We start from the raw sequence: 23,960 nt of genomic DNA on the forward strand, positions 1-23,960 counted from the left end.
GAGAGCAGAGACTCAGGAAGATGGTCCTGATGTTTTGCGTTGGGTCGATCGAACACTCATTCGAATTTGCCAAAAGTTTGGGGAATATCACAAAGAGGATCCAAATAGCTTCCGTCTTCCTGATAACTTTACACTTTATCCTCAATTTATGTTCCATCTTCGCCGTTCGCAGTTTCTCCAAGTGTTTAATAATAGTCCTGATGAAACTTCATTTTATCGTCTTTGTTTAATGCGTGAAGATTTGACACAATGCTTGATTATGATTCAACCCATTTTGTATGCTTATACATTTAATGGTCCTCCGGAGCCGGTTCTACTTGATACATCATCAATCCAACCTGATAGAATACTCCTTAGGGACACATTCTTTCAAATACTTATTTTTCATGAAGAGGTAAGACATCATCCCATATAAGGAAGTTTGCATGTACATTACATAAGTTTATATTCTTTTACCGAAAACAGAATGTTGCTCAATGGAGAAATTCAGGATATCATAATTTGCCCGAATATGAAAATTTTAAAAACCTTTTAGACGCCCCTGTTTCCGACGCATCGGAAGTTCTTCAAACACGTTTTCCTGTTCCACGTTATATTAGTACAGAGCAAGGTGGCTCTCAAGCTAGGTTTCTTCTTTGTAAAGTCAACCCCTCGTTAACACATAACAACGCTATGTATGGCTCCGTAAGTTTTAAAGAGAATCTATAAAAATGATTCAATAATTATTATTGAGTAATAAGGGGATACCCATAAGATTGTTTTTACCCATTCATTTATATCATATTTATGATCATTTAAATAGGACGCTGGTGTTTCCATGTTTGGAGGAGGAAATGCATCGGTAAATAAGTTTTGAATAATGGTCTTAGGGTGTTCTATTCCTCTTTCTATTTTTATGTACAATATCTTATTTTTAAGGGTGAAGGTCATAAAAACATTTCGAAAATCAAAATTTTAAATTTGAACTCTTTATATACATACTTTTTCTCTTGTATTTTATAAAAAAAAATTATAATCATATGTACATATATATATATAAACGCATCTCTATTTTTGTCGTTAGGTTATTGGTTTTCGCTAATTAGCTATTGGGACACGGTTTCCTTTTTTCCGTGTATGACCACAGAAGTGTAATAAATGTATATCTTTTTTATTTAATCTAGGATGGAGGTGCTCCAGTTCTCACAGACGACGTAAGCCTGCAAGTGTTTATGGAACATCTGAAAAAGTTATCTGTGTCTGCCCAAAGTTAAATTAAAGTTTTCGTGGAAGATAATTGCTATTATTGATTTATTAATTAATCTTTATTATTATTTTTTCTTATTTGTGAAATTTTAGATAAAAAAAAAACAACAACTCACTATTGTTAGAAAAAAAACCAGAAGATTTTATTATGATATTGTTTTGATCAATAAAATTGATCTTGAATAATTTAAACATATTTCTTAGAATATATCTTATTTGAAAAACATGTTGACTGAAAAAGAAAGAAATTATTTAACTTTTTGTTCGATAATAGTTATTTGATCAGAATATTTATTTATTAGCACTTTGAATATCAGAATGAGATATCCGTAGGTCCAAGCAATAATCTTAACCTTTTTTATCTCTTAATTTGATTTTTTCTCACATTAATAAAATTATCCATATTTGACAAATAATGTTAGATTCTACGTTTACAAGTGTAACATACATTTTAGTTATGAATTTGTTTATTTTGAAAACTTGATTCGCATTGCTACACTTTTCCTTTGGATCTACAATTTAGTATCACCTGCCAACATATTTTTCTACTTAGAAAATGCCTCGAAGTTTGTCTGATGAAGAAATTGCCGACGATAGGTACACTTCTGAATTAGAAAATGAAGACAGTTCTAAGAAGAGGAAATTATTAAAGAATATCTTTAAAAAGCGGAGTAGTATAGTAGTTTTGGCTCTTGGAGGGGTTCTAACACTATTAATAATAATAATTTCATCAATTACTGCCATACATCGAGTAGATCAAGGGAATGTTGGCGTGTACTACAGGAATGGAGCCTTACTGTATCAGGTATTTATATTTATCTTCTGGATTAGGTTCTTTTTCAAACATACAAGTAAATAAAAAAAGCTAATAAATCAATATTTAAGGTAACGGATCCTGCAATTCATTGGATGCAACCATTTTTTACAACGGTTTCGCAAATACCTGTAATACCTAAAAAAAAAGTCCTACACCCAATGATTTGTATTACACGAGATGGAGTAAAAAATGTTTTTTGCGACACTAATGTCATTTCATCTATTGAAAAAATAAGGCCATTGAATTTGTTCGCAATTTCTCCGTCAAATTTAAAGAAATTCTAATATACGACCATATGAATGAAGCCCTTCAAAACTTTTGAGCAAATCACTCAATTGATGAAGTATATAACACACAATTTTTACATATTAGGGATTACATCAATCAGAGTCTCCATGAACATCTTATGAACTTTGCTCCACAAGGCGTAAAAGTCTGGAATCTCTTTTTATCAAAACCTGAAGTACCCCCTGCCATAGCCTCAAATTATCGAAAGGTCTAAACTGAATGGACACAACAGCTTGTAGCTCAAGAAAAATAAAATGAAGATATAATTATAAAAAAATACTGAAAGACTCAAGTCTCTCATAAAAGTAGAGACTGAAAAAGAAGTAATTAATTATATAACTACATTGAACCAATACTATTTAAAAACACCTAAGTTATTATGATATTTATATTTTGAAACTTAAGGTTCAGAAAGTTGAGATTGCAAAGGAAATAGAAAAAGAAGAGGGTAAGAGAAATATAACCTGGATTGATTTTCTGAAATTTGGGAAGAAAAACTACGAATTCAGGCGGAGACAAGTATATATGTTAAAGAGTCAGAAGCAAAATCAAATCAACTTTTATTGACAAATCAATATTTAAAGTTGCAACTCATCAAAAGTATTGCAAATACAACTAAAATGTATTTGCCTGAAGTAGACAATTTGTTCCAACAATTAATAGGTAAACTTTTAGAAGGGAATACTTGATTGAGAAATGAGAATACCGTAAAATGTTCTTTGATAAAAACTAATGATAATATATATATTTTTTAATAAAAAAAGTTGAAAATATGCTTGTATTAACTATCCCTTGAATTCAAATATTTTCCTCGTAATTCCGAAAGGCCTCGTTTTGGTTGTTTCTTAAATTTAAATCAGGAATAAAAGTGTCAAAATGCGTTGTTATTTTATTATAATCTTCTGTTTTAGGACCGAGTAGAAATCTGAATAATCGATTGTTCATGTCGTGTGTAATCACATTTGTTGAAGTCAATGGATCTAATCCAGTGAATTTAAATTTCCTGAAAGGAGATACAGAACAATAGGTACAAACATAGCTGTCACAATTTCGAATCCCGCCGGATAAAGAAATTTCATGCAATACTAAGTTATTACCGTCAATTTTATTGTTACAACGTATGCAATTAGCATACATTTGAGATATATCACAAGATATGCGAGTAAAGAAGTAATTGCAACTTCCTAGCAAACAATAAACGAATTTTGTGAGGATGAGAGTCTTTTTGGCACGAGTTATAGCAACATACAATAAGTTTTTTTCATCATCTGGTATATGTTTATTTACTTTTAATCCTTTCAACACTTCTCCAAAATCATCCAAAATATATACAGAATCCCATTCTAGGCCTTTGGACAGATGAGCAGTTGTAAAAACAAAGTCTGCATTTGCTTCATTATGGAAACATCTTTTTTTTATTTTTTCTAAAATTCTACGGAAATTTGGAACATCGTAACAATTGACAAGAGATATAAGGCTATTAAGTTGATGGTCGTTGGACAGATTAGCAAAAATTTCAAGACTAGAAATGGACCGAAACCTTTTATATTTAGTCATTCGATTAAATTTTTCTTCACGTAGATAGAGTAGGTTCTTATATTCAACTAAAAGTTTATCACCACCAATGATACAACCCTTTACCTCATCATCTGATTCGCAAATACGTCGAACAATTTCCTGGAATACTCCTCCATTAGTGCAACCAATAATTGTAACTGGACCAACCACATCTTTATCAGATCCAACCAACATATCCCTATTCCTTCCACCAACAAGTGCTCTCTCATCATTTTTCTTGAGGTGCTCTAAGCAACAATTAGCTACAAAAGCTATTTCAGGTCCAAAACGTTGATCACCTTATGTATAGCTTCGTTTCCCTTGTTCTTTAATTATTCATTATTTTCTGGCCAGGCGCACTGTTCATGTACACTTCCTGTTGGCTTCATCGCTAAAGCTGCAAAGAATGCATAGAAAATACTAGTTTCATGCACATAAGTCAAAATATTAGTGACACTGATCTCCTTAATGAGCATTGAGGGGTCTAATATCTTAGGCATGGCCAATTTAAAAAGATGTACTTTCATTTTGAATTAATGTAAATATATTGAAAATAAATTCTATAGGATGCCGTTTATATTTATTGAGAAAAAACGGATTGTAAAAAATTTAGATAGCTTTGTTGACAAGATGGATGAAATATAATTTTGAATATCCAAGTATTTTTCCCTTTATAATTCATGAAGCCAATGGACTCGTCCTTTCCTCTCATTTTCCTCCACCTCCTCCAATACTTGCACTCAATCTACCCTTTCCTGTAACTATTGTATATAATTTTACATAAATATGGCAGGAAAAATGCAAAAAAATATTAAATGCATGATTTGGACATGATTGACTATTAGTATAAGGGACATGTTGCCTATTTCTTTTAAATATCAATAGTTTAAAATTAATAATAACACAATTCAAGAAAAGTTAACTTTTAAAAAAAATCAAGTTCTATTATGTTTGATAGCTAAAATGAAACTGTAAACTAAATTCAACCGGTAAAATATTTGTTTCAGCGTTATTAATAGATTTTTGAAATAATTTAGCTTATCAAATAGATTCGGGCCATAGTTTAAGTAATAACATTAATTTGATGACAACTTTATTATAGCAAACGTCACTGGTTTGACTTGTAATTATTCATAAACACTTCATTATGTGTATTTATTATTTCCATATTTAACCCTAATAAATATACAATTGATTTATTCGGGATTTTGCAATTTTTGGCTCTTAAACTTGAATAATTTTATAATGAATATATATTTTTCAAATTGTTATTACTGTTTAACTATCTATATCTTTTGAAAGAAGAGTTGAAACCAAATATTTTTGTGTATCATGGTAATAACTGGAAATAATTACATAAAGTTTACAAATTGGAACGACGTTGCCCAATGTACGACGCGCTTGAGTTGAATTATTATCTTGAAATCAATAGGCATAGGAAATATACTTATTTTCGTATATTCAAAGAATTAAATGTAACACTATAATGTTTCCATTTACAAAATCAGTCTAACTCCATTTGATCAATTAAAGGATTTTTTTTATGTATTCCATTAACAAAAGAATGACCAGAAAAGAAAAAATAATAATTAATTACATCATTCTATTTTGGAACATTATGTAGTTGCTAAATAAATGAAATATTCAGTAAGAACATAAAATATGGTTCAAATACAATAATTTGATGGTTTATTTAAATATCACTTTTAATGTGACATGGAATTGAGTAAACAAATACATGAATATTTCATGACATCTTTATGGGTAACTTGGATTTCTTAGGCTTTGTAAGCTGGAGCTGGTTTGAGCTGGAGCAGGGGTGTAATAAGGCACAGGCTTGTAAGGAGAAGGCTTAGGTTCGTACTTGGGGTAGACAGGGGTTCCTTCGTATTGAACATCAGCAACAAATCCATTAACTAATTAAATGAAAAGATCAGTTTCTTTTTTCATATTCATTAAAGTGTTACAAAAAGTGCCTCTCTTTAGATTTCGTACATAAGTTTGTATATACTAGTCATTCATTCCAGAAGGATTTACATCACGGATAAATCTTTCTCCTCTGTATAGTACAAATATATTTTATATATTTGCCTCTACCTTTAACCTCAGGAACTTTTAATTTATAGACAAGATTAATAGTCTTTAATAAATTAAATGCAACAAATCGTTTCCTACAACTAAAACTGAAGACACAGCATATTTTAAAATCGTTTTAGCATTTATTTATTTTGAAATTGAATTTAATAATTTAGAGTGACAGCAACTTTGACTTTAACTTCAAATAATCAATAATCTTTTGTTTCCTTCCGTAATATAATAAAAAGTCTTCTTTAAAAAAAGAGAATTATGAGTTAGAGAAAAATATCTTCTGTCAATTATGCTACATACATATTTTTACATTTTTTTTATTGCAACTACTTTTATATGTTAGATATTCACTTGATAATATAAAATGCCAATTCGATCATTTCAGTCAATTCTGAAACCAGCTGTTAGGACAATTCTTATACTGATTTCTGATGAAGTATAAAAGAATATAAAAATAAAAAAAATTTAGTTATGTAAATTAAACTTCTTATTTACAATACATACAAAAATAATCAAAAAAATTTACAGCTTCTATTGATAAATAAAAAAGATATGTACTATGTATTTATTTTAGTTGTAAATTTTTCTGATTATTTCCTATTAAAAGTTTTTAGAACATTGTTTGGTTAAATTTAAATAAACTCTAGTAAAGATTTTAATACAAAATCAAATCATATTTATTCATGGGTTTATAATTGTAAAGAATGGCCTTTATTAATTTTATTTTTGGAGGAGAGGTTGCGAGGTATAATAAAGGTTTTGAGTAAAAGATCATAGTTTATGCTATCAGATTTCTAACTGTTTAACGCTTAACAAGTTAAATATTTATTTAACATAAAAATAGTTCATTTGATCAGAACATTTTTATTGGCTTAATTATGTGATTTAATTATCATTAGATATTGGAGAATCGGAAGTCTTAAATCGATTCCGAAACTTCAAAAACAGAAGATTCTTAACAAAAAAGATTTAAAAGCATCTTTAACTTGCTAAATTATGTAAAATATTTACTGCTCATTTTATAATCAAAGTTGAAACTTATTTTTAAATTGAATACATTGATGGTTATATTATATCAAAATTAATTAAAATCCAACGATATAAATATAGAAAAAAACTAAATGGATTGAATAATAAATTATCTTAATATGTTTAAGTCTAATGATTTTTGTATTATAAATTTCTTTGATCTAGAAAAAAACTCAACTTTGCTTTATCAGATAATTTTATAGAAGTTACTCAAAGTCGCTGGGAATGTTAATTTTTTTCAAAATTGTATTGGAAAAATGAACTAGCTATCGAGGTTTATTTTTCTAACAATATATATTATTCTTTATTGCTTTTTTTTCCAATTACAAAAAAAATATTACTAGATTTATGCTTCTTTTCAATTCCAATAAAGCTATTTATAACATTTTTTGTGCCAAAATGTGTTCAAATTTATTTTCCAAAAAGTAAATCAAAATGAATTTTTTCATCTAGTCAATTTTTAATGCATATATGTTGTTATTTATTTGTAGTTTAGACATGGTATTTATTTGCAGTTTCTAATAAAATATATATTTTTTAATTCATAATAAAACTAATATGGTTATAAGAGCCAATAATCAGAGTATTTTTTTTTTTTGGGGGAGCTTGGGGGTTGCTTTGATGGGCTTTTGTGAATTACCTTAGTTAACCGAATTGATATTGAGTGATAAGTACAATAAGGAACAAGGAAGGAAGGAGGTAAGGATATACACAAGGACATTTCCTAAAATTAATCTGATGTCGATCCCCAATTTTACTCTGAGTCCAACAAAGAATTAATGTTATAACTCTGAAACAACTCCTCAGGAGTACGTTCTGTCTTTTATGAGTACAAACCAATGTTCAATGAGGTTTGAGTATAACTAAATTTATTTACGATATAATTTTCACAACTCAGTAATTACCATAAATAATAATGACAACTGCTAAGGGAAAGAAAATTCCTTCATTATATTGCAAATTACAAATTAATGGCCCTGGTAAAAAAAAAAAAGAAGATTTACATCATTGAGTATGTATAACATTTATTCAACTTCCCGCTCCATCGTTTTAGAGAGAATCCCAGAGAATTAGAATGATCAGGATCTTTTTCGACAAAAGCGAAACATCCATAATAAAATTATTTGTATCTGTAATATATAAAAGTATTTTCTGAATATATTTATTTTATTTTCTCAATTAATTGATCTATTTTTAATTTGATTTTTCTCTCTTCCCTTGGCCCGAGGGACAACAGGTAAACCTTTGTTAGTTCTGTATGTATGAATATTTCGTTGTTGTCTGGAAAGATACTGATAATTCTAATTCTCTTGCTTTGATAATGAGGATGGAGCAGGAAATTGGTTATCTTTTATTTTCCTTTATTTTATACTACATATACTAATCAAATATATTTATCCAGTTATGTAAAGTAATCCAAAAAGTCTCATCATAGCATTCGCCCCCAAAAAAAAAAAAAAATGTTCTTCTATTTGCTCATGTAACCTTGTTAGTATTATTATCAAAAATTATATTACAAATTCTTATAACACACCAATATATATGCATAAAAAAATTATCTAGCTCAGAATTTCATATTTTGTTTTTGTCAAAAATCTTAAATTGATTTTCCCCAAGAAAATCAGATTTTTGTTTTTGCATTTAGTTTGCAAATAACAGTTTATGACATTTATTGGCATTGAAATAAGCAACACAAATATACCAATATTTTTTTGTACTTGATAAAACAAAAAAGTTATGGAGGATAATGTTCTCGATAAAATGCCTCCCGATAATTAGTTCAGTTTTCAAATTTTTTAAAAATTATCAAAAACAATGTTCTGGTAATTGCAGATACTCTATTGTAAATTCTACAGTTGAATACTTTATGTACAAAATATGTAATTTTGTTGTCTTTTTTCTTTAAAAGTGAATATTGACGTTTGATGAAAAAAAAATTTTTTTAAATATTAAAAATGAAAAATTATTTAGTAAATGACAAATATTTCAGCTAATCATCAATTTTTTTTTCCAAATTTATATACAAACAAATCTCCAGACAAATTTCTACAAATTTTATTTTATTTACGAATGTGGTTAAGCCAATGGTGTTTTCTAAGTTCAAATCTCGCTGTCAAGTCAATATCATCAATTTTCAAGCCCATCCTAACCAAGAATACAGATTTATAATGGTGTATCAAGACAATTTCACTAAGTTTGTGGATCTCAAGGCATTGAAATCAAAGTGGGCGGAAGAAATAACTTATCAGCCTATTGACATATTTACGTTGCTTGGTGCTCAACTTATTCTTCAGTCCGATAATGGACGAAAACTTAAAAACAGTATGGTAAATAGTTTAAAGGAGTATTGGGCAGCCTTAATAAACGTGCACAGGAAGCCACACACTCTTAGAGTCAGGGGAGCCTCAAAAGACCTCATCAAGACATTGAATGTATGTTGTGCACATGCATGCAATATCATAAAAGCAACTGTTGGAGCGTAGGATTATGATTTGTTCAGCTTATGAAGAGTAAAGGCTTATATTCTGTGATGAAAAGTCTCCATACGGAGCTCTATTCGGCTCCAAGGCAAGAATTGGCCTTTCAACGTCTTTTCTACCAGATGACATTATTCAAGATGTCGAAACAGAAGAAGAAATCGAAAATATAATAACCAGAAGTTTAATTACACGGGAGATAAAGAAATAGCAGATAACGCAATGCAAGAGCTGCAGTCACCAATAGAAGTTTTTTTTTTGTTTCAATATATAAAAAGCAAAACAAAAATATCTTCAAGACGAAATTCCGAACTTTTGCCATTACGGTACAGTCTATTATTAATGTTTTAGTTTAAAAATACATTTTTTTGCGCTCTTTGATGTTGCTCCGGATCAAATTTTAATAATTTCCATTCATTTCGAAATTAAATGATTAAAAATTTAACCTCACGCAAGTGGGGTAAGCATAGTGATTTACAAGAAGATATTGTTTCTATAGGAAATATATTACTGTTTATCAAATTTTAGAAACTGTTTCTAGGATAATCGATTTTCTAAGGCAAGAGGGAAAAATAGAATTGAAAGAAGTATGAGAACCTGGCATTTCCTGAGAATGTTGATAAATATAGCAAGGGAATAAGAGACACGACTTCTTTGATGCAATAACGGCTATCCATAGAAAAAGAAAAAAATGAAGTAAAAGGTAGTAGTCTATATTCAGCTGGTCAGTAGTGATTCTCCGGCTCAAGCCTGGCGACTAAGGAAAACTGGAACAAAGGCTTATTTATAATTCAACTTTAGACTGATCCAGTCTCAACTATTTTTGAGTTGAGGAGCTAACAAAAGTTTGAGAGGCGACAATGGTGTCCACATTATCAGATTTTCCTCTCAGTCAAGACGTTGCAGAGATTTAAGTGTTAGAGTGTTTAGTGAACGTGAATTTGGCTTTATTTTTTGACTCAGCTACATAATTAGAATGCTTTTTTTATAGAAAGAAATCTTTAATAAAAATTTAATTCCTGTTTGCCCATTATATTTTCCCAGAGCCATAATTTTTCCCTGTAATTTGGGGAGAGAGGTTACAACCCCTGTAGACGCCCCTGGCTATATATAATAAATTTTATAAGTATCACAGATAATAGCAATAATATAATATATAATATTTTTTTGAGTCATAAATGGATCAAATATGAAATAACAAATATGTCTCCAAATTATATATATTTTATATGATTGTCCTCAATAATTACTTTTTAGAATTTTGAAAAATTAATATTTTTTTGAGTCCAAATTAATAATTTTAAATGATTTAATAGAGTCTTTAGTATATTAATAATTTCTGCTTTCCAAACCTATAAGAAAGTGTGTAGCTAATTAATTTAAAAAAATCTAAAATATCAAGTTATATATGGAGATATGGGAGATAGAGAACGAAATGAGTAGAAATATATCTTATGGTTCAAATATAATAATTTGATGGTTTATTTAACAATCACTTGACACGTGACAAATAAATAAATCACTGAATGAATGAATATTTAATGATATGGTTGTAGGCAACGTGGAGTTCTTAAGCTTTATAAGCTGGAGCTTGCTTGTAAGCAGGAGCAGGGGCGTGATAAGGAGCTGGCTTGTAAGGAGAAGGCTTAGGTTCGTACTTGGGGTAGACAGGGGTTCCTTCGTATTGAACATCAGCAACAAATCCATTGTAAGCATCAACGGTATAGCTCACAGTTTGAATACGACCATCGGGAAGAGCCACTTTGTAGGATCCGGAAGTGATCTTTCCATCAGCATTTTCTTCAGCGGAAAAGTTGGAGCCAGAGTAGTCATCAGCTACACCGTATTGAAAGGCATAGGGTTTTGCAGGTTCTTCGTATTTGGGAGAGTGGTAAGATGGGGCAGGAGCATGATAGGGAGCAGGTTGGGGTGGATGGTATGGAGCGGGTGATGGATGAGGAGCGGAGTGATCTCCATAAACGGAGGCAAGGAGAACAGAAGCAACTAATAACTTGTACATTTTTGTTTGAGATACTCAATAAAGGAATGAGATGGAATTGAATGGTTGTTACATATGTTACCTGTCATTTTATAGTGAATTTCAATATCCTATTTTGGGCCTGCTTTATAACGGAAGGAAATATGATTTTGAACTACTGACCACGCCTTTGTGCAATATCTTGTAAAAAGACTACTGTAAATATACATACATAATGATTTAAATCATTGTTATATATTCTGTAAGACAAAATAAAAAGGTTTTCTTGTATAAAATTTGTCTATTTTGCATTTATTTGATCAAAATCAATGTTTTAATTGCATTTATAAAAGTTGAAAGGTTTTTTTTTATTTTACACTTTACTCAGAATTATAAGTCAAATTTGGACAAATATAACTACTAAGGTCGACCAATAGAGGTAAATGTAACAATCTAATATAAAAGTTTGCAGAGAAACTGTCACAGTTGAAACATATAAAAGAGAAGGGGGGGAGGGGGAATAAGGCAAGCAAGTTGTATACAGTTGAAAAAAAGTATTTGAACCTGACATTTCCTGATAGCATTTCTAATTATAAATTCTATAGGGGCAGTTGGTCTCTCGGATACATTAACAGGCGTCTATGAAGGGATAATTAAATGAAGAAAATGGGTCTGGCCTCTATTTAACAGGGCAATTGTGCTTCTACTGTTCAAGCCTGCCGACTCATAATAGCAAGAACAAAGGTTCATATAACTGATTTTTTTTTATCAATTTCCCCCTCATATTGACCTGGCCCCTATCAATTTTTGAGAAAAGCATCTAGAAAAAGCTTAAGAGGCGATAATCAACTTTCTTTTATTAGTCTAACCATCAGTTAAGACATTGAAAACTTTTTATGTGTAAGGAAAGGCGAAATTTGTGTGTTCTAGATGCAATATTGGGCAACATCCACATTACTTCTATAATTATTATAAATAATATCAATCAGTCTAGTAATTTTGGGATTTCTTCTTGGAATTTTGTTCATTTTTATACAAAATTAATCTATCTAAATATGTTATTATAATAGTTCAAGATTTAATCCAATAACACAGGTCAGCATAACATTTTCATCAGAAATAATTTTTGGTGTACCTTACAACATTTTTGACGTTAATTCCAAATCTGTCTTTATATTTCTTCTAGTTTGTACAGATTTTAAGAAGAAACTAATTTTTTTTTATAAAAGGTTGCTTATTTATTTTTAGAAAATCAATAATTTTGATAAAGCTTCCTTATATTTAAATTATATTTTTTTAAATAAAAAATGAATATACCAGTCTCAAAATTTGTACACTTACCCTCCGGTTATTTTTTTAAATATAATATAAATTGTATAATTCTTCATTTTCTACATTTAAAAGAGACAATTTTTAAATACTTTTAAAAACAATTAAAGATGACATTTATCAATGAAAATCGGTGGATATTTCGTAATCATAGGAACACTTATGAGCATGCAATTATGATTAATAAAATTTTATTGTTTCCCATGTTTATGGGACAGTCTTGCAACTAATGAACATTACAACAGAAGAGATTTCCATCTTAGGTCTACATTTACCTATAGAACAAACAGTGATCAGTCTGTTCCTTTAGTGGATCTCCAAAAAATATTTTTACCAACTCTCCCCATTAAACTTGGTTTAACGAAGAATTTTGTAAAAGTAATGGATAAAGTCAATTCAAAAAGGTTCCAGTATCTTTCGAAACAAATTTCAAAGTTTTGTGAAGCAAAATTTAAGGAGAAAATATAGGTTGGGCAACAAATAAGAGGGGTTTTGAATGACAATGAATTTCAAGAAGACTTACACCCCTATAATTAAAGGTTTGACGGACTTTCAAATGGATATGTGTCAATTTCAATGGAAACAACAATTTGCCTGAATAAAGATGGAGTCATGATCTTTCTTGATGCTTGCAAAGAACTTGAGTGACAAATCTCGTTGAAAATGCACTTCCTTCATTCCCACTGATATTTCTTCTTCCCTGAAAACCTTGATAGAGTGAGTGACAAACAAGGAGAGCGATTTCACCAAAATATTCGCGCAATGGATAATCGCTATCATGGATTTTGGAATAAAAGTATGATGGCCGACAATTGTGGGATGCTGTATCGTGACAGTTCAGCCAAAATATACAAAAGGAAGACACATTTAAATCGCTTTTAATATATCATCTTTATGTATATTGTTGTTTTGTATTCCCAAAAATAAACTATTTGAATAAAGTTTGATCTATATCATGTAACAATTTCAAACCACTGTATTTCAAAACTCTACGTGCTACCAAAAAAAACACAGATTTAAAATCAGTGCAAAAAATACGTATAGAAAAATCTTATCACTTTCGTTAAGAGAAAAAAATCGTCTTATTAGAGTACTTGTATGTATAGCTTTGTTTCCCTTGTTCTTTAATTATTCATTATTTTCTTACGAGTCGCACTGTTCATGTAGGACACACTTCCTGTTGGCTTCATCGTTAAAGCCGCAAAGAATGCATAGAAAATACTAGTTTCATGCACATAAGTCAAAATATTAGTGACACCGAGCTCCTTAATGAGCATTGAGGGGTCTCATATCTTAGGCATGGCCAATTTAAAAAGATTTACTTACACTTTGAATTAATGTAAATATATTGAAAATAAATTCTATAGGATGCCGTTTATATTTATTGAGAAAAAACGGATTGTAAAAAATTTAGATAGCTTTGTTGACAAGATGGATGAAATATAATTTTGAATATCCAAGTACTTTTCCCTTTATAATTCATGAAGCTAATGGACTCGTCCTTTCCTCTCATTTTCCTCCACTTCCTCCAATACTTGCACTCAATCTACACTTTACTGTAACTATTGAATATAATTTTACACAAATATGGCAGGAAAAATGCAAATAAAAGTTGAAAATGCAAAAAAATATTAAATGCATAATTTGGACATGATTGACTATTAGTATCAGGGACATTTGCCTATTTCTTTTAAATATCAATACTTTAAAATTAATAATAACACAAGTCTTTTAAACTTTAAACTTTTAAAAAAATAAAGTTTTATTATTTTTTATAGCTAAAATTAAACTGTAAACTTAATTCTACCGGTTAAATATTTGTTTAAGCGTTATTAATAGATTTTTTAAATAATTTAGCTTATAAAATAGGTTTCAGCAATAGTTTAAGTAAGAAGCATTAATTTGATGACAATTTTATTATAGCAAACGTCACTGGTTTGACTTGTAATTATTCATAAACGCTTCATTATTTGTATTTATTATTTCCATATTTGACACTAATAAATATACAATTCATTTATTCGGATTTTGCAACTTTTGGCTCTTAAACTTGAATAATTTTATAATGAATATATATTTTTCAAATTGTATTACTGTTTAAATTTCTAAATCTATTGAAAGAAGAGTTGAAACCAAATATGTTTGTGTATCCTTGTAATCACTGGAAATAATCCCATAAAATTTACATATTGGAACGACGTTGCCCAATGAACGACGCGCTTGGGTTTAAATATTCTCTTAAACTCAATGTGCAAAGAAAATATACATATTTTCGTATCTTCAAAGGAGTATATGTAACCCTATAATGTTTCCATATACATAATCAGTGTAACTCTATATGACCAATTAAAGGTTGTTTTTTTACATATTCTATTAACAAAAGAATGGCCAGAATAAAAAAGATGATAAGTAATAACATCATTCTATTTTGGAATATGATATAGTTGCTAAATAAATGAAATATTCAGTAAGAACAAAAGCTATGGTTCAAATACAATAATTTGATGGTTTATTTAAATATCACTTTTAACGTGACATGGAATTGAATAAATAAATACATGAATATTTCATGACATCTTTATAGGTAACTTGGAGTTTTTAGGCTTTGTAAACTGGAGCTGGCTTGTAAACTGGAGCAGGGGCGTGATAAGGCGCAGGCTTGTAAGGAGAAGGCTTAGGTTCGTACTTGGGGTAGACAGGGGTTCCTTCGTATTGAACATCAGCAACAAATCCATTGTAAGCATCAACAGTATAGCTCACAGTTTGAATACGACCATCGGGAAGAGCTACTTTGTATGATCCGGATGTTATTTTTCCATCAGCATTTTCCTCAGCGGAAAAGTTGGAGCCAGAATAGTCATCAGCTACACCGTATTGAAAGGCATAGGGTTTTGCAGGTTCTTCGTATTTGGGAGAGTGGTAAGATGGGGCAGGAGCATGATAGGGAGCAGGTTGGGGTGGATGGTATGGAGTGGGTGATGGATGAGGAGCGGAGTGATCTCCATAAACGGAGGAAAGGAGAATGGAAGCTACTAACAACTTAAACATTTTTGTTTTAATGTGACGCTCAATGAAGGAATGAGATGGAATTGAATGGTTGTTACAGTTGTTGTCTGTCATTTTATAGTAAATCTTGATATCCTATTTTGGGCGTGCTTATTATCGGAAGTAAATATAATTTTGAATTATATTGTCTGACAAATATTTTATATTAAGTCTATCACTGACCACGCCTTAATAATACATTTTTGTGACATGTGTATTTTTTTTGTGCAAATCATGCATATTCTTAATCAGAAATTATTTTATAAAGAATTTCAGGATAACGAAAAATATTTATATTTAGCAGTATATGTATATTCTTTTTTTTTTGTGTGTGTGTTTTTTATTAGTTATCTTATTTTTTGCAAATTTATAATAATCTAAAGTTATAAAGGAGGATTTGGAGAAATCAGGTAAACAACATTTTTACTTTTATTTATTGATTTGTATAAATTAGTTAGAACAAAACATTTTTATTTGTGATTATACAAATGATTAAATTTTATGAAATTATTTGAATACTAGATATTTGAATCATTGTAAAAATAGGAATATCCAAAAGAAAAACTTTACTCTTTTTGTATTGGTAGGTTCAACTTATTTACATTCAACAAGATGTTTTTGATAATTTTGATAAAATTGTCCAATTTAAATAATCTGGGAATGTACTTGCTGCAAATGAAAGTAAAAAATATAACATGACTACTTGATATAAATTTTTATTTGATTATACAAATTTACAAATGATTAAATTTTATGAAATTATTTTAATACTAGATATTTGAGTCATTGTAATAAATAGGAATATCCAAAAGAAAAACTTTACTCTTTTTGTATTGGTAGGTTCAACTTATTTAAATTCAACAAGATGTTTTTGATAATTTTGATAAAATTGTCCAATTTAAGTAATCTGGGAATGTATTTGCTGCAAATGAAAGTAAAAAATATAGCATGACTACTTGATATAAATTATGTATTTATTTTCAGTTTTAAATTTTTCTGATTATTTCCTATTAAAATTTTTTAGAACGTTGGTTAGTTAAATTTAAATAAACTTTAGTAAAGATTTTAATAAAAAATCAAATCATATTTATTCATGGCTTTATAGTTGGAAAAAAAGGCCTTTATTATTTTAATTTTTGAAGGAGAGGTTGTGAGGTACAATAAAGGTTTTGACTAAAAGATAATATTTTATGCGATCAGGATTCCAACTGTTTAACGCTTTACAAGTTAAATATTTATTTAATATTAATATAGTTGTTATGACAAAATATTTTATCAGAACGTTTTATTGGCTTAATTATGTGATTTAATTATACTTAGATATTGGAGAATCGGAAGTCTTAAACCGATTCCGAAACTTCAAAAACAGAAGATTCTTAATGAAAAAGATTTAAAAGCGTCTTTAACTTGCTAAATTATGTAAAATATTTATTATTCATTTTATAATCAAAGTTGAAACTTATTTTTAAATTAAATACTTAGATGGATATATTATATCAAAATAAATTAGTATTAAATGATATAAATATAGAAAAAAATAAAATGGAGTAAATAATAAATAACCTTAATATCTATACTTCTAATTAGTTTTGTATTAAAAATTTATTTCATCTAGAAAAAAACTCAACTTTGCTAGATTAGATAATTTTATAGAAGTTACTCAAACTCCCTGGGAATACTAATTTTTTTCGAAATATTATTACAATTTTTTTGTAATATTTGGAAAAATGGACTTGTTATCAAAAGTTATTTTTCTAACAATATTATTATTCATAGCTAATTTTTTTTTTTTTTTTGCAATTACAAAAATAATATTGCTTGATTTTTGCTTTTCTTTCCAATTCCAATAAAACCAATTATATATTTTTTTTGGCAAAATATGTTTGAAATTTTTTTTTGGAAAACGGAAATCAAAATGAATGTATCATCTAGACAATATTTAATGAATTTATGTTAGTATTTATTTGTTGTTTAAATATAAATAAAATATATAATAAAAGATTTACATCATTGAGTATGTATAACATTTATTCAATTTCCCCCTCCATCGTTTTATAGAAAATCCAAAAGAATTAGAATGATCAGGATCTACTTCGACAACAACACTAACAATGGTGTATTAAGACAATTTCACTAAGTTTGTGGATCTCAAGGCATTGAAATCAAAAAGGGCAGAAGAAATAACTTATAAGCCCATTTACATATTTATGTTGCTTGGTGATCAGCTTTTTCTTTAGTCAAATAATGGCCGAGAATTTAAAAGCAGTATGGTAAATAGTGTAAAGGAGTATTGGGCAGCCTTAATACACGTGCAAAAGAAGCCACACACTCATAAAGTCAAAAGAGCGTCAAAAGTCCAAATCGATACATTAAAAATAGGTTGTGCACTTGCATGCAATATCAAAAAAGCAACTGTGGAGCGCAGGATTGTGATTTATTCAGCTGATGAAGAATGGAGTCTTATATTTTGATATGAAAAGTTTCCATACGGAGCTTTATTCGGCTCCAAGGTAAGAGTTAGCTTTTCAACGTCTTTTCTACCAGATGACATATTTCAAGATGTCGAAACAGAAGAAGAAATCGAAAATATAATAACCAGAAGTTTAATTACACGGGAGATAAAGAAATAGCAGATAACGCAATGCAAGAGCTGCAGTCACCAATAGAAGGTTTTTTTCTTGTTTCAATATATAAAAAGCAAAACAAAAATATCTTCGGGACGAAATTCCAAACTTTTGCCATTACGGTTCATTCTATTATTAAAATTATATTTTAAAAATACATTTCTTTGTGGTCTTTGATGTTGCTCCGGATCAAATGTTAATAATTCATTTTTATTCATTTCGAAATTAAGTGGTGAAAAATTTAACCTTTCGCAAGTGGGGTAAACATAGTGATTTACAATATGATATTATTTCTATAGGAAATAAATTACTGTTTATCAAATTTTAGAAACTGTTTCTAGGATAATCGATTTTCTTAGGCAAGAGGGAAAAATAGAACTGAAAGAAGTATGAGAACTTGTCAATTCCTGAGAATGTTGATAAATATAGCAAGAGAGGAAGAGAAGTTGACTTATTTGATGCAATAACGGCTATCCATAGAAAAAGAACAAAATGAAGTAAAAGGTAGTAATCCATATTTAGCTGGTCAGTAGTAATTATCCGGTTCAAGCCTAACAACTAAGGAAAAATGGAACAAAGGTATCTCTGCCTTATTTATAATTCATCTTTAGACTGATCCAGCCTCAACTACTTTTGAGTTGAGTAGCTAACAAAAGTTTTAGAGGCGACAATGGTATCCCCATTATCAGATTTTCCTCTCAGTTAAGACATTGCAGATATTTAAGTGTTAGAGTATTTAGTGAACGTGAATTTGGCTTTATTTTTTGACTCAGCTTCATAATTTGAATGATTTTTTTATAGAAAGAAATCTTTAAAAAAAATTGAATTGCTGTTTGCCCATTATATTTTCTCAGAGCCATAGTCTTTCCCTGTCATTTGGGGGGAGAGGCTACAACCCCTGCAGACGCCCCTGGCTATATATAATAAATTTTATAAGTATCACAGATAATAGCAATAAGACTAGACAGTATTTTATTATATATTTTTGTTTACGTATATAAAGGATCAATCCAACTTAGTACGTTTAAATAACGGATACAGGAGATACCTTAATTTATCAACCGGTTACTTTCAGTGTGAAATGAGTCTTTTTAGAAATTTGAAAATATAATATTTTTTTGAGTCATAAATAGATCAAATATATCCCGAATTTTAAATGATTCTCCTCAATACTTAGAGTCTTTAATAGATTAATAAAAGAATTTCTGCTTTCCAAGACTATAAGAAAGTTTGTAGCTAATTAATTTTAAAAAAATCGAAAATATATTATATATCGAGAGATGGGAGATAGAGAACGAAATGAGTAGAAATATATATTATGGTTCAAATATAATAATTTGATGGTTTATTTAACAATCACTTGTAACGTGACATGGAATTTAATAAATAAATAAATGAATGAATGAATATATAATGATACGGTTGTAGGCAACGTGGAGTTCTTAAGCTTTATAAGCTGGAGCTGGCTTGTAAGCAGGAGAAGGGGCATGATAAGGAGCAGGCTTGTAAGCTGAAGCAGGTGCATGATAAGGAGCTGGCTTGTAAGAAGATGGCTTAGGTTCGTACTTGGGGTAGACAGGGGTTCCTTCGTATTGAACATCAGCAACAAATCCATTGTAGGCATCAACGGTATAGCTCACAGTTTGAATACGACCATCGGGAAGAGCTACTTTGTAGGATCCAGTGGTGATCTTTCCATCAGCATTTTCCTCAGCGGAAAAGTTGGAGCCAGAGTAGTCATCAGCTACACCGTATTGGAAGGCATAGGGTTGTGCTGGTTCTTCGTATTTAGGAGAGTGGTAAGCTGGGGCAGGAGCATGATAGGGAGCAGGTTGGGGTGGATGGTATGGAGCAGGTGATGGATGAGGAGCGGAGTGATCTCCATAAACGGAGGCAAGGAGAACAGAAGCTACTATCAACTTAAACATTTTTGTTTTAATGTGACGCTCAATGAAGGAATGAGATGGAATTGAATGGTTGTTACAGATGCTGTCCGTCATTTTATAGTAAATCTTGATATCCTTTTTTGGGCCTGCTTATTATCGGAAGGAAATATAACTTTGAACTATGTTGTCTGAGAAACATTGTACGTTAAGTTTATCACTGACCACGCCTTTACACAACATTTTTGTACCATGAGTGTATTTTTTATGTATTTATAAGTTGTAAATCATTCATAATGTTTCTAAGTGAAAATATGAAGTCTGTCCAATTTTTATTCCGGTTAGTTTTTGTGTATTATGCGTAACTTTTTTTACAATTGTATATATTTTTTTAAAAGTTATACATGTAGTAACGTTTGGGGACATCAGGTGCAGGTCTTTTCAGATTACACAAACTTAATAAATTATTATAATTTATTAGATGACTGTAACTCTAGATATATTATTATTCATAGTAAAAAAATATTTGCTTTAATCTTTTTCTTTTGGTAGGTTTAATTTTTTTATAGTAAATAAGACTTTTTTGAAAAGGTAATGAGGTTGTCAAATTTAGGTACTTATTAGTGATGTGTCGTTGGCAAACGTATCGGCTCTTTGAAGTGGTCGATAGAAGCCGGCTCCCCACCAATCAGGAACTGGCTCAGAGAGTCCGTTTTTTTTTGGAAAAAAAATCAAAAATTAATTTTTTATGGAAATTTTGATCTTGGGATGGGGCTACAGGCCCTCCAGTCCAACCCCTTTGGAAGCCCCTTTTCAAGTATATTTGTAATTGTATTATATCTATTAAAATAACAAAAAAATCTAATGAGCCGTTTGGGACACGTAAGAGAGGGGTTTTTCTTATTTAATATAAGTAAAGTAAAGTAAAAATTTTAAGGTATTTTCGTATCACCCATATTGAATTAACAGATGTGACTTCGCTATTAATATTTGTAGTTGCATTGGAGAAGAACATCTCGTAATGGATGATTTCTATAATAACTAATTAAATGAAAAGATCAGTCTCTTTTTCTAATTGATTAAAATGTTAGAATTTGACTTCATAACTTAGTCTATGCCAATGTTCATTCTGGAACGATTTATATCACGGATAAACCTTTCTCATCTGTATATGTACAAATATATTTGATTCAACCTGTTACCTCAGGAACTTCTAATTTTTAGCCTGGCTTAATATACTTTAATCAATTAAATGAACTAAATCGTTTGCTATAACTCAAATATAAGACACAGCATATTATGAAATCTGTTTGGCATTTCTTTTTTTTGAAATTGAATATAATAATTTAGAGTGACATCACCTTTAACTTTTAATTTCTATTAAATATATAGTTTTATTGTTTCTTTGGTTAATATAACAATTGTCAGCCTTTAATTTTCTGATTATTTTCCTGTTAAAAGATTTTAGAACGTTGTTTGGTTAAATTTGATTAAACTCTAAAGAAGGTTTTAAAACTTCTCAAATTATATTTACTTACGACTTATAGTTGGAAAGAATGCCCTTTAACTATTTTTTGTTTTGAAGGAGAGGTTTGCTAGATTCAATAATGGTAATAACGTGAAAGAAAACTAATTATTTTGTCTGATTAAGAGTCCATTTGTTTAACACTTAAAAAGTTAAATATTTATTTAAAATAGTTCATATTTAAATATTTGATCATAAGCTATTTTTTATTGACTGATGAATGTGGATAAACAAAATAAATAGATAATGTATAATCGGAAGTTTGGAACCAATTCGATATTTCACAAACAGAAGATTCTTTCCTAAACAGATTTCCTCATCGTCCTCTCCAGTCCAGTCCTACTTGTCGGTCCTCAAAGTAGGTAGAACCGATCTCTCGTGACTCACTAATAGCTTAACTATGACTCCTAACTACATTTGATTTTCCTTAATCATTATCACCTTTTAAAAGTGAATAAAAAAATTTCTACATGTCAAGACTTCATGAAATAATGTATGTAATGACTGACTCGAAAAATCAAGAATATCAACATTTCTTTTGACAGATAGGGATAGATAGCAAATAAAATAAATGAGAACGAAGATAAATAATTATGGTTCAAATATAATAATTGGATGGTTTATTTAACAATCACTTGTAACGTGACATGGAATTTAATAAATAAATGAATGAATATTTCATAATAAATTTGTAGGTAACTCAGAGTTCTTAAGCTGCATAGGCTGGAGCTGCCTTATAAGCAGGAGAAGGGGCATGATAAGGAGCTGGCTTGTAAGGAGAAGGCTTAGGTTCGTACTTGGGGTAGACAGGAGTTCCTTCGTATTGAACATCAGCAACAAATCCATTGTAAGCATCAACGGTATAGCTCACAGTTTGAATACGACCATCGGGAAGGGCTACTTTGTAGGATCCAGTGGTGATCTTTCCATCAGCATTTTCCTCAGCGGAAAAGTTGGAGCCAGAGTAGTCATCAGCTACACCGTATTGAAAGGCATAGGGTTGTGCTGGTTCTTCGTATTTAGGAGAGTGGTAAGATGGGGCAGGAGCATGATAGGGAGTAGGTTGGGGTGGATGGTATGGAGCGGGTGATGGATGAGGAGCGGAGTGATCTCCATAAACGGAGGCAAGGAGAACAGAAGCAACTAATAACTTGTACATTTTTGTTTAATATGACACTCAGTTAAATGAATTGGATGGAATTGAATGGTTGATAAATATCTTGTTGACTGTCATTTTATAGTAAATCTCAATGTCTTACTTTGGGCCTGCGTTTTATCGGAAGGAAATAACGCAAATAATTTTGTAGAACTCGTTTTGATTTAATATGTCGTGACCACGCCTTGTCTTTAAGATTGTATTATGTTTATTTTTGTCGTAGGTTTTCTACTTTACTATTTTATCTTTCTATATATATTTTTGAATAATATGATTCACTTTTTTTCATGGCATTACATAAAAGGAATATTATTTCCTTTTTAGGATATTGTTTAAAGTGAATCAAAATAAACATTACAAAAATTTTTGTAGAAAATTGTCGGATATTTTTTTTATAAGTAAGTAATATTTTACTAAAAGAAATAAAAATAATACATTAAATCTTCTTAACCAGTTTCTGACGAAGTACTGGCGTTTATATAATTTTAAAATATATGAAACGTTTTCAATAATATTTTACGCCCCATTAATTTTTGTGTTCACATAGAATAATCTATGTAAGCTTAAGCTAACTTTATTCCCGTCTAACAAGATATGATGATTTTTGATATAAAATATATTTATCATTTGGACATGACAAACTCAAAGTAATGAGAGTTACTTAAATTTTATGTTATTTTGCTATCAATGACCGCCTTCAAGCAGCCACGGATACGGACGGTAGTCCAATCTCATGAGCTTCTAGTCCTTCTCCACGGAAGAAATTGCCTTGGTGTGATCTGCAGGCACTGGACTCGACTTCCCACTCGATAGAAAATATTCAGATTGGCGCTATAGGGAGGTCAAAAGTCCATGTTCTCTTCCATCCAGGCTTGCACAACATTGGCTGTGTGGGCGAGTGCCCCATCCTGGTGGAAGA

The 23,960-nt window shown here is 29.9% G+C and overlaps 5 protein-coding genes across 5 annotated transcripts in view; 1 reads left to right on the forward strand and 4 right to left on the reverse strand.

Moving 5' to 3' along the window:
* Positions 1-1,441, forward strand: part of LOC121116263 (protein transport protein Sec23A-like) — a 2,132-nt gene extending 691 nt beyond the window's left edge. The window contains exons 2-4 of the mRNA XM_071887506.1: positions 4-394; positions 466-684; positions 1,164-1,441. Of these exons, the coding sequence (XP_071743607.1) occupies positions 4-394; positions 466-684; positions 1,164-1,253 (700 nt within the window). The 3' untranslated portion in view covers positions 1,254-1,441. The remainder of the gene's footprint in view (positions 1-3; positions 395-465; positions 685-1,163) is intronic.
* Positions 1,442-11,014: 9,573 nt separating this feature from the next.
* Positions 11,015-11,576, reverse strand: LOC121116842 (uncharacterized). Its single transcript, XM_040711142.2, has one exon. The coding sequence runs from the start codon at positions 11,519-11,521 to the stop codon at positions 11,072-11,074; it is 450 nt and encodes a 149-aa protein (XP_040567076.1). The 5' UTR covers positions 11,522-11,576; the 3' UTR covers positions 11,015-11,071.
* A 3,713-nt stretch (positions 11,577-15,289) lies between these two features.
* LOC121116843 (uncharacterized) lies at positions 15,290-15,909 on the reverse strand. Its single transcript, XM_040711143.2, has one exon. The coding sequence runs from the start codon at positions 15,854-15,856 to the stop codon at positions 15,407-15,409; it is 450 nt and encodes a 149-aa protein (XP_040567077.1). The 5' UTR covers positions 15,857-15,909; the 3' UTR covers positions 15,290-15,406.
* A 3,882-nt stretch (positions 15,910-19,791) lies between these two features.
* LOC121116838 (uncharacterized) lies at positions 19,792-20,492 on the reverse strand. Its single transcript, XM_040711136.1, has one exon. The coding sequence runs from the start codon at positions 20,475-20,477 to the stop codon at positions 19,920-19,922; it is 558 nt and encodes a 185-aa protein (XP_040567070.1). The 5' UTR covers positions 20,478-20,492; the 3' UTR covers positions 19,792-19,919.
* Positions 20,493-22,476: 1,984 nt separating this feature from the next.
* On the reverse strand, positions 22,477-23,106 carry LOC121116841 (uncharacterized). Its single transcript, XM_040711141.2, has one exon. It carries the CDS (start codon positions 23,042-23,044, stop codon positions 22,595-22,597), a length of 450 nt encoding a protein of 149 aa, XP_040567075.1. The 5' UTR covers positions 23,045-23,106; the 3' UTR covers positions 22,477-22,594.
* Positions 23,107-23,960: the final 854 nt, after the last annotated feature.

This window comes from Lepeophtheirus salmonis, chromosome 4 (genome assembly GCF_016086655.4).
Source record: "Lepeophtheirus salmonis chromosome 4, UVic_Lsal_1.4, whole genome shotgun sequence".
In the NCBI taxonomy this organism is placed as follows: Eukaryota; Metazoa; Arthropoda; class Copepoda; order Siphonostomatoida; family Caligidae; genus Lepeophtheirus; species Lepeophtheirus salmonis.